Consider the following 10,390-nt stretch of genomic DNA (forward strand, 5'->3'; position numbering starts at 1 on the left):
AGTGAGGTGTAACAACTCTCGCCAGTAAAATAATTCAGGCAATTCCATTTTCCTCAAGTGCACAAAGGTACATAAGCAGAACTGCGCTTCGGTTTTGCCTAGCACGTAATGCACAGCATATTATTTTATGGTAATGGGTTTGAGATTTCTAATAAAGTGCCAAGGGAAAGTAAAAAAAAGAAAAAAAAAAAGATAGCGAGATTTTTTTTTTTTTTTTTTAATCCCCAGTATAGGCCCCAATGATACTCTCACAGATCGTTAAGCAGCCGAGTTGTGTGTTGCCATTCCGTTTTTTTGCCAATGAACTGGTGAAAAGGGAAGATGGCAAAATTACAAAGGGGCGCAACTGCGGCGATACGAAGAAGAAAATAATATAATAATAAAGTGATAAGGTAAAAAAGTAAGAAATTAAGAAAGTAAAAAAGTAAAAAAATAAAAAAGTAAAAAAGTAAAGAAATAAAAAATACAAAACTACCCTGCTGCGAAAAAAGGGTAAGAGGTAGGACCCAAGCTGCTAAGGAAATGCACAGAATGGGACATAGGTAGATCCCCACTGAGCCCTCTGATGAATATTTTCAAAGAGGAATAATCAGAATGGAAGAAAGCTTATCGGATAGGTACTTCAGTTTTCGGAGCAGCTCAAAGCAGCGAAATACGTCGCAGAGGTTTTTCGAGTTGATCCTGAACTACCCCCTGTTCAACGGTGAGTCTACTGCCACAGGAGATGAGGTGAAAGTGGAGCGCCAAAAAGGGTGCGACGCGTTGTGCAGTAGTGCCCCTGTGCACTAGTGCATCTGCACAACGGTACGACCGTGCTCACTGCTTTGCCTTCTCCTTTTTTTCCACTCCCCCACTGCACCCCAAGAAATCCGAAATAGAAACCTGTCTAATCGCTTCAGCAGCCTCTGCGTAAACGATGGGGAACAATTTTACCCGAAACAGACGCAGGTAGAAGTTAAAAGGAGAAGGTCGAAGAAGAAGGACTCAAGCGTGCCCATCAGCGAACCCAACGAACTGACCACGAATTTGATTAAAAATGGAATAAGGCAAGAAGGTAATGAATTGGGGAAATAATTTAGCGAATGAGCACACACGCAGTTAATAAAAATGCACACTTTGAAAAAGTGAACCAGTTCGTACGTTATACTGTAACTGTTCTTGCAAAGTTGGCGTGAATGGCTCGAATGGCGAGAATGGCGCGAAGTGGAGGCCTCCCCCCGTGCACCATTTAATACTCGCATTTAACACAGCTTAGTAGTAATGCCAGTCTTCTCGAGCCCCCCCCACTTGGCGAATTCCACCTCCATTTTTATTTTTCTCAGAAGTGGCATATTACACAATATACACATTGAAAAGCTGCTCAACTTGGCCACAGTTTGTAACTTCCTTTTTTTTATCCCCCCCTTCCTTTGTCCTTTCAGATTACAGCCTCATAGTGAACAACAAGTTTTACTCGAAGATAATTAAAAGGAGCGAAAAGATTTACAAAACATACAACGATGATATTAAGGATGAAAGAAGGAAAAAATATATATTTGAAAAAGTTAAGGAAAAATATTTTAAAAAAATAGAAAACAGCAGAATGTATATCCCACCTGTTATTCGTGTGAATTATTCTGCAAGGAAAAAAAAAAAAAAAATTTTGGACGAAGAATTTAATCCTTTTTTTACCTTTTTCGAAAGGGATATTAACAAAAATGTGTACCACGACAGTATCAATTTTTCCCTAAAGACGAACATCCACCTTAATCGGTACTTTTACAAAGTAATAACCAATCAACTGCGCTACTACCGGATTAAGAAAGACTTACACGTTCATGTCCGCAACATATTGAATGAGATTTCCAAGTATTACCACAGTTATGGATACGACATTTTGACAAACGTGAAGGTAAGGTGTGTTGGGGCAACCTCGTTTAAAAAGTTCTCCTCCCTTAGATTGAGTATCTCTGTAGAGTTAGAATGCACCACCATTCTCAACCCCATGGCTATGCCTGCTTAAGTGTCTGCGTCTATGGAGAGTTTCCCGAATGCACTTACACCCCTGCACATCCCTTTTGTCCCCCTCCCACCGTGCAGGTAAAGTACTTCCCCTATAACAGCCCCTCAAACAGTTTCTACATCAACGGGCTGGTGTTCAGCAATTGTTCTATATACTTCGACGATGTGGAGATAAAGAACCCGAAAATATTACTCCTGGACGCGGAAAAGAGAAACAACTATGAAGTACTGGAACAATGTTATAATAACAAGTACAATTACACATATTTCATTTTGAAAAAATTGAGCAATCGGAATTTGAACATTATTTTAATTCACGGGGAAATAGACGTCTACACGAAGAAGTTGCTAATGAGTAAGAAGATATATTTTTTTACCAGCATTAAGAAGAAAAATTTATGCCGCCTATCCAACATGCTGCGCACGAAGGTTTTAAGTTATGACGACTTTGTAAACTTTGACAATAACAGTTATGTAGTCAAGGCAAATTATTTCAAAATTGAGAGGTATAGAAAAAACGTGAAGAATATTTTTCTCTGTTGTAGCGGCAATTTTTTGACCATCTGCATATTTGGGAGGAAGGAAATCCGGGATGGGAATGAACCGCAGGTGGGATATACGCCCGCAAATAGCAAATTCACAGTTATTGGAGTCACCTTTTCCAACTTGGACAATCCAACTGAGAGATCCGCACCGAAGAACAGAATAAAATCTCGCGGAGAAGACCTCTTCTACACGCTGCTTAACAAAGAAACGAAGAAACAAAATATACTGGAGAATTTCCTCCAAGTGTATTACAAAAACAAGAGTGATGATTATATAGTTGATTATTTTTTCCAACATAAAGAAAAAAAAATAGGTCTAGTGGAGACGGAAAGTCGTGGAAACAAGAAAAAGGCACTAATCGATCATATAAAAAATGTAATTATAATTAAGAAGGTTAAAAAGTTGCTAAAGTTCTGTCTGTTCTTGACTTTCCACGTATATAAACAACTGTATTTGAATAACTACATGGGAAGAATGCTGCAGAGCGTGCCAGCTGGAAGTATACACACAAATGCGATTTGCGACAATTTTTACAAGAAGCTGAGTCAGTCCATCCTATCCTCTTCCATTTTTTTTTTCTACAATGATACAAAGAGAAAGATAAAAAAGACGCCAATAAATTTCATGTCGAATTTGTTCCACTTAGTAAATGTTAATAACCCACTGACGAGAGAACGGATGAAAATTTTGCACATGTTGATAAAGACAAATAAAATTATTAAGGACCAAATATGCAACAATTTTGAACATTGCTTCTTGAACGCTGGAAAAAACAAAATAATAGACGTAGTGAACTATTTTTTTTTTAACAATTTTATGAAGAACTGGGAGATCAATTATAACTATATGTATTATTATTTAAAAATTATTAACAGCTCCTATTTGTACTGCAATTGGAAGAATTTAATCCCAAATGAGGAAAATTTTTTGAACGACTCAAATTTATTGCCTCATCCTGTATTTTTTAACGACGAAATTGTGATGGAGAGAAAGGTGAATGAAAAGGCCGAGGAGGTTATTGCCCAGAATATCCTTTTCTATTGCTACCACTTGGAAGCAGCTAAAAATATAGAAATGATAACTTATTTTATCTGCCCCAATTATATGTTCATTAATAATTTGTATAATTGTGTGAACATGTACCTCTTTGACAGCCAGAACCACAGCGTGAAGAAGCTCTTCTACAACTTTTTCTTTAACCACAAGTATATATGCGACGTGTCGCTGCGGCAGTTCGTTTGCGTCATCCACGATCTGGCCTACACTTTGTAAGTGCCCATGGAGAAGGAAGGATAGAGAGGGAGAGATAACTAGAAATACATAGAAAGATGGATAAATATATATATAGAGTCATAGAGAGTGTGTCAGCGAGAGAGACAAAGGAGATGCTGAGTCCGGGGCCCTCTTCGAAATGCACACCATGGGGTATCTTTACCACCCAACACGCACACGCATACACGTGTTCAACACATGTGCAACACGTATTCATGTCTCACGCCCACTCGCAGGAATTGCCCCTTCGACGCGTGCGGGAAGCAACTCGGCCACCACCAAATATGCATCCAAATATTCCTGAAGAGAGTCCTGATCCTATTTAAAAAAGAAAGCAGCGATCGAGAAGAGGACGAAGTAAGCATGAACATCATCTGCAACAAGTGTGACATGCTCCAGGAGAGAGTACTCAAAACGAACTTTTCCCTGAGCGAATTTCTTCTAAGCATTGTACACTCGGACAGTTACGTGAACGTTCAATGCAACCACAATGGGAAAAACAACACCTATGAGTTGAGTTACAAAGATTTGAAAGTTTATTTCCTCCTGCATGATAACGATATTTACAAAAGTATCAAGATGCACAGAACGGGAGAGGAAAAGGATGGCGAAAGGGCTAGCAAAAGGGCTGCGATAAAGGCTGGAAAAGGTGTGCATTCGCCAAGTAGAAGCAGCGAAGGTAGAAGTCCAGGCTGCTGTTCACACGGGAGAGGGCACAACAACTGTGAGGGAATCTCCAACACAGAACGGAGAGTCAAAAGATACATCAAGAAGAACATGAAAAACGTCATTCGCAGTAGCGTCTTTTATTACTACCCCTGCAAATGCGTAGCGAGAAAGAATAAATGTAGATTTGAAACAGGAAAAAAAAAGACAAAACGTCAAGTGTACACAAGTTTTAACCTCTACAATGTCATTGAAAATTTTCCCTTTTTTACGAGCTCGATGCTTCCCATGTACTGCTCACTAAAGTATTTAATCTACAACTGCGCAATTCAGTACTATAGATCTAAAAATAGGCACCTTTATGGGAAGCCGTGCTCAAAGAAGAAGAAGAAGAAGGAGAAGTTTAAAAACCCCGCTTCTCCCCTCTACTTTACAAATAGGTGTAAAAAATGTAAGCACATAAAAATTGCCAACTTTTGCGCGCTAGGATTTTTCAATGTCCTATTCATAATTAAGAGGATTTTCTTTAACTTTTACATCGCTGTGAATTTTCTCATCGGTCTGATCACTAAAAATATGCTTATTAAGGTGAACGAAATTGTGTACTGCGTGAATAACACGGAATACTTCATAGAGGACAATTTTTTGATTATAAAGGGGGAGATGGAAAGCAGGAGGGAGGACGAGCAGGGGGGGGTGCAATGGGGGGAAAAGTCAGAAAAGCGGCAGGGTGAGCCATTAGATGAGCACAAAATTGAGGAACCAAGCTCCAACCGCGATGGAGATAACGAAGTGCTTATCAAGCAAAAATACGACCTCTTCAATAGTGTGATGACCCAGCTGATGTGCGGGGGTGATATGGAGAGTACACAAGAAGGCGGCGCAGATGGTCTTGCACACACCATGCATTCATCGCCTGATCCAAAAGGGGATGTCACATACATGACGAAGAAGGACGAAACGCTCAACAGGAAAGAAGTACACTCGAGGGATGCAAACAGGATCGTTAACTGCGATTCGAAACAGACTAGCAAAAACCACGCGTATATCTTAAAAGATATCAACAGAATAAAGGAAGATTTAATAAAACAGTTCCTGATATTTAGAAAGTTTAAAAACAAAATGGACCAAAAGAAAGAAGAGCTAACTAGAGTGTTCAGGCGTTTTTACACCTACGCCATTGTGCATCTGATGGAGAAGGAGTTCTCGCTGGGCATTGAAATGTTTTTCTCCTTGTACATTAGGAGATTAGAAAAAATTAACTTAAGAATAGAAGGCGATATCGAAAGGATGACGAAGTTGGCCAATAATAGGAAGCTGCAGTATTTGAGTTACGTTGCACGAGGCGCCTGGGGTGGTGTGCGTGTGCGGCGACAAGTGAAGAAGAGTCCTAAGGAGACAATAGAGGATACGAAGCTAGACGCGGAAAACAGCGAACAAACTTGCTCGATGAAGCCCATGTCTTCGCCACCCACAACCTATCGTAGTGCCAAGCGGAGTCCCCAACGCGGACTGGGTAGAGTGCAGCTCATGAGAAGGTGGAGGAGATCCAAAAAGAAGTATGCCCTGCTAAACGACATGAACAACAGGAAAAGAAGAAAGAAGGGCGAAGCGTCCAATTTGGAAAATCCACAAAATCGGAATGAAGACAAGTCGGAGCTAAGCAACTACTTCTACTTCGTGCGGGAATATGACGTACAAAAATTATACACCCTTGAGTCCTACTATATTTATAACATCGAGAATTATAGGAAGAGAGAATATTTGGATGACATGAACAAGGAAGAATACGAACATTCGAACAAGAAGCTATTCTATTTGCACATATCGAAAATAGTGCACTCCGTAAGGAGTGATAAAAGCAGCGGAAAGAAAACGGGGGGTACAGAAAAGGAACAGAAAACAAGTGCGGTCTTTTTGTTAAATCCGAGTGACACGTCGAACTCTATCTTCCACGCGCTCATATCGGATGAGTACAAGTTGAAATTGGCCGAAATTTACGACAAGGAGAGGGAAGCGCTCCGGGCGGACAAGAAACAACACACGCTGGAAGAACAAATTGACGAAGCGAAGAATGAAATAGCTCTGGTGCGGAAGGAGTTCAAACCAAATGGGAGCAAAGAAAGGGTCATACAGAAGAGACCGTTTTGTGGAAAGAAAAAATCGCAAAGGGGAAAACATTCAGCCGTTACACAGCATGAGGAGATAAAAAAATATTTAAAGAAAAACATAAGAAGGATGGCGAACCGGAATCTAACAAATGGCATGATAAACCAATTTTTGAATTGCAAAAATGATGAAGTTGTTGTTATTCCGATAAATGAAAACATTTCCGTGTACATATATTTCCCGCTACAATTTTATTACTTGAGGAAATTTCTGTGCAAAAGAGAAACAACATTTTTAAGATCACTCATAAAGAGTAACTGCATCAACTTTGATCATAAAAAAAGACATTTCGTAAAAACGTACGACGATAAGTACATCATCAAAGAGATAAATAAATATGAATTTAAATCTTTCATTACGAGATATAAAGAATTTTTTCAACATTTTTCGGACATATTTTTTCAAGGAAAAAAATCGCTCTTATGCTTCATGTTCGGACTGTACCAAATAGAAATTAAAAAGAGGAGCAGAAAAACTGTTAAAGCGTATATCATTTTGGAGAATGTAAAAATCGAAAATAGGAACTCGAAAATTTTAATTTTTGATATTAAAGGGGCAAGGAAAAAAAAAAATTTACAAAAACTGATGAAGCAGAATAAGAAGAGCTCCTCCTTTTTCGAACGAGATGATGCGTTCTCGTACAACTCCTTCAAAACGACGGAGGAAAGAGACATGCTAGACGATAATTCCTCCGGAATATCGGAAAATCTGGGCCATTTTACCAGATACATTCGCAGGGAAAAGAAGATTAACTTTAAGGGCGCAGCGGTGTCTCCCTCGAGGGGGGTGGAGAGGACAAACGGCCGGATGATTAAACTGGAAAATGGGCGAACGAACAAACGGACGAATACGTTTTATAACAAAACGAGGTACTTGGACTTCCTCTCCGCGGAAAAGGCCCACACATCGAAGGGGGCGCGAAAAGGAGAAAACAATTCCAAACAGGATGGTGCAGACGAAATGGAAGGTCTTCAAAATGGTATGGAAGTTTCTGTACCCAACGCAGAAGGGGAAAGAATGCACAATCTCATAACCCGGGGCGGCAAAGAGGGAGCAGGGAATAAGAAACGTAGAACGCCGAACGGATTAAGCAGCCAAAATAACGAAGAAAGGGTGAGGAAGGTGTCTACAAAAGTTAGGCAAAAAATGCTATGTGGATTGTTGCGGCAACGTCTGGTTGAACGGGGTAGGAAACTCCATATGAAGAGTAGATTGAATAAAAATTCCTCACAAATCCGTGTGGAGAAAACACGTGATCACAAGAATTGGCGCATCTTCACAAATGACATCGTACATCATACCAGGATGTTCCTATCTTTGAATAGCAAAATGACGAAGCTACGGAAGAGGAAAAATAGACGTAGGGGGAAAGGCACCAAAAGGATCCGAACCAAATATTTCTGCAGCACGAAGGCGTCACTGCATTTTTTGGCCAGAAAAAAGAACTGCATTTTGAATAGAGCTAATTTGAGCAAGCACAAATTAAGGGGAGAAGTTGTATGCGCCCCCCAAGGTAGTACCCCCTCACGGGAAGGAACTTACAGCTTCTTAGACAAAGAAGTGTCAGATAGTAAAAACATGGAGAGCCTAAATTCGATGGAAAAATATAACAACTTCGCAATAGAGAATTACAATTGCTTGAAAAATTATACTGTCCTATTTGATGACAATTTTAAAGACTTCATCAAATGGAAGGTGATAAATTTGGAGTACTGTGATTACAAAGATCTCATGGATTCATTAAGAGAAGATACTGACTTCCTATCAGGGCAGGATATCATGGATTACTCCCTTCTTATACACATAGACGTGGCAAATTTTGTAATAATTTTTAAAATTATTGATTATTTAAGACCATACACGTGGGACAAATCGGTGGAAAATTTCAGCAAAAGTGTGCTATATTTGACCAAGGGATATAGACCAACTATTATACACTCCGAATATTATAAAAAGAGATTCCTGAGTAACATTAAAAAGTATATTTTTTATTATCTTCCAATCTATGCTCTTAAAAGAAAAATTGTCTTTAAAATTGCAGAGAGGAAGGGCTCCTTTTCTGTATTCACCCTAAGTAGAAGACACCCCTTCAAAGTGTATTTTTTTCACCAACTTTTTAATTTAATAATAAGGTACTATAATAATTACTATATTTATATGAAATATTTTAATGTCCATCAGGCGTTTTTGCGTAAGTACTCATTTGTAAATATTTTCTCGAGCCAAAATCTGCTTACTTTTTTAAGCTACTATCAGAAGGAATGTTACTTACAGAGTTTGAAGGAAAAGAAAAGAGATGATGCCCAACTGTGTGAACATTTTTACGTGCAAAGTGTACTATATGAAGATGATTTTTCAACACCGGACAGTTTTTCAAACCCTCTGAAGAGCGAAATTGTACTACGTAATGGAAATTTAAATAGAGAAATAATGTCGCGCTATTTTGATACCAACAAAGTGAATAGCAATTCGTCTTATCTGTACAGAGAAGCGTCGACTACCAAAATGCGAGAGGATGACGCTCATGTGTATAGCCTCGTTTTTCCGTACTGTACATTGGATGATCGTGGCCACCCCCAGAATGGCTGTGCTGCCACATGGAGGGACGTTGAAGGCCACCAGACGGGTGATACGAAGTGCGACACACGATGTGACGATCATGGCGGGGGCATTCCTTTGGTCCGCGAAGAGAACAATCCATTGCGAACGAACAATCATGCGAAAGCGAACGGGGAGCAAACCAACGGGCAGACGGATCACCCCAGCGACGGCATGGCAAACATGCCCAACTTTTTCAGCCATAGTGACTCCTTTGACGAACGGGAGTACGAAAAATTGAAAAAACAATTTTATAAAAAAATTTCCAACTTTCAAATAAAAATTTTGAAGAAGTTGCAAAAAAACAATTTTAAAATAGAAGGCATTTCTCAGCTCGTCCAGAACAACGTGTACATTCACATGACTGACACGAAGATGCATTACACAAACATGAATTATCTGGACGTTTTTAACATTTATAACATATGTGAGAAAGGTTTTCGTTTGGGGAGCAAGAGGTCCAAATGCCGCAAAAAGGAACATACCCTTTTGTACGTTCCGTCCTACTTCCTCTTCGCGCTGAACAAGAACTGAACAGATTGGCATGAAAAAGCTAGTGCGCGCTGGAAGGGGGTTGTGGCAAAAAACTGCGACAAATGCCTCCTAAATGAGAGGAGCGTTTTTTGGCTCTGGAGAAGCAGTTTGGTTCTCCATTTTTTTTTTTTGTACATTTAATTCCCAGTGTGATATTCCGTTGTTTTGTTGCCCCATTTTGACTGATTTCTTTTCCGCTCCGTTTTTCATGTTTGTATGTTTGTTTGTTTGTATTTATGTATCCTTCTTTGTTTGTTTTCTTTTGTTTTTTATTTTATTTCTTATTTCATTTTTGTATTTTTTCCTTTTGTTCCGTTTTGGCCAGAACGTTTAAAGCACAACCGGTCGGGCCCTTTGGATAGCACTCAGCTAGGATGGGGCGTTCGGTTAGCACTGCTTTTTTGAATATAAAGAAAGTATTTATTTTTTTCCCTTTGGAGCGTGGCAACACGGGTGCTCACTTTATCCGTTTGAACGGAAAGAACTCGTGACATGAGAATGCTAACAATGACCCCTTTGAACCTTCACGTGTGGATATATTTTGTTAATACACTATACGGAGTCACTCTGAGCGAATCACACGATAAAACAAATGAATTCTACG

General features: G+C 39.4%; 1 protein-coding gene across 1 annotated transcript; it reads left to right on the forward strand.

Moving 5' to 3' along the window:
* Positions 1-594: 594 nt before the first annotated feature.
* Positions 595-9,786, forward strand: C922_03744 (hypothetical protein; the record flags this gene model as incomplete). Its single annotated transcript, XM_008819333.1, has 5 exons — positions 595-703; positions 866-1,054; positions 1,422-1,891; positions 2,080-3,815; positions 4,056-9,786. 5 exons carry the CDS (start codon positions 595-597, stop codon positions 9,784-9,786), a joined length of 8,235 nt encoding a protein of 2,744 aa, XP_008817555.1.
* Positions 9,787-10,390: the final 604 nt, after the last annotated feature.

The sequence above is a fragment of the Plasmodium inui genome (genome assembly GCF_000524495.1).
Source record: "Plasmodium inui San Antonio 1 unplaced genomic scaffold supercont1.17, whole genome shotgun sequence".
NCBI lineage: Eukaryota > Apicomplexa > Aconoidasida > Haemosporida > Plasmodiidae > Plasmodium > Plasmodium inui.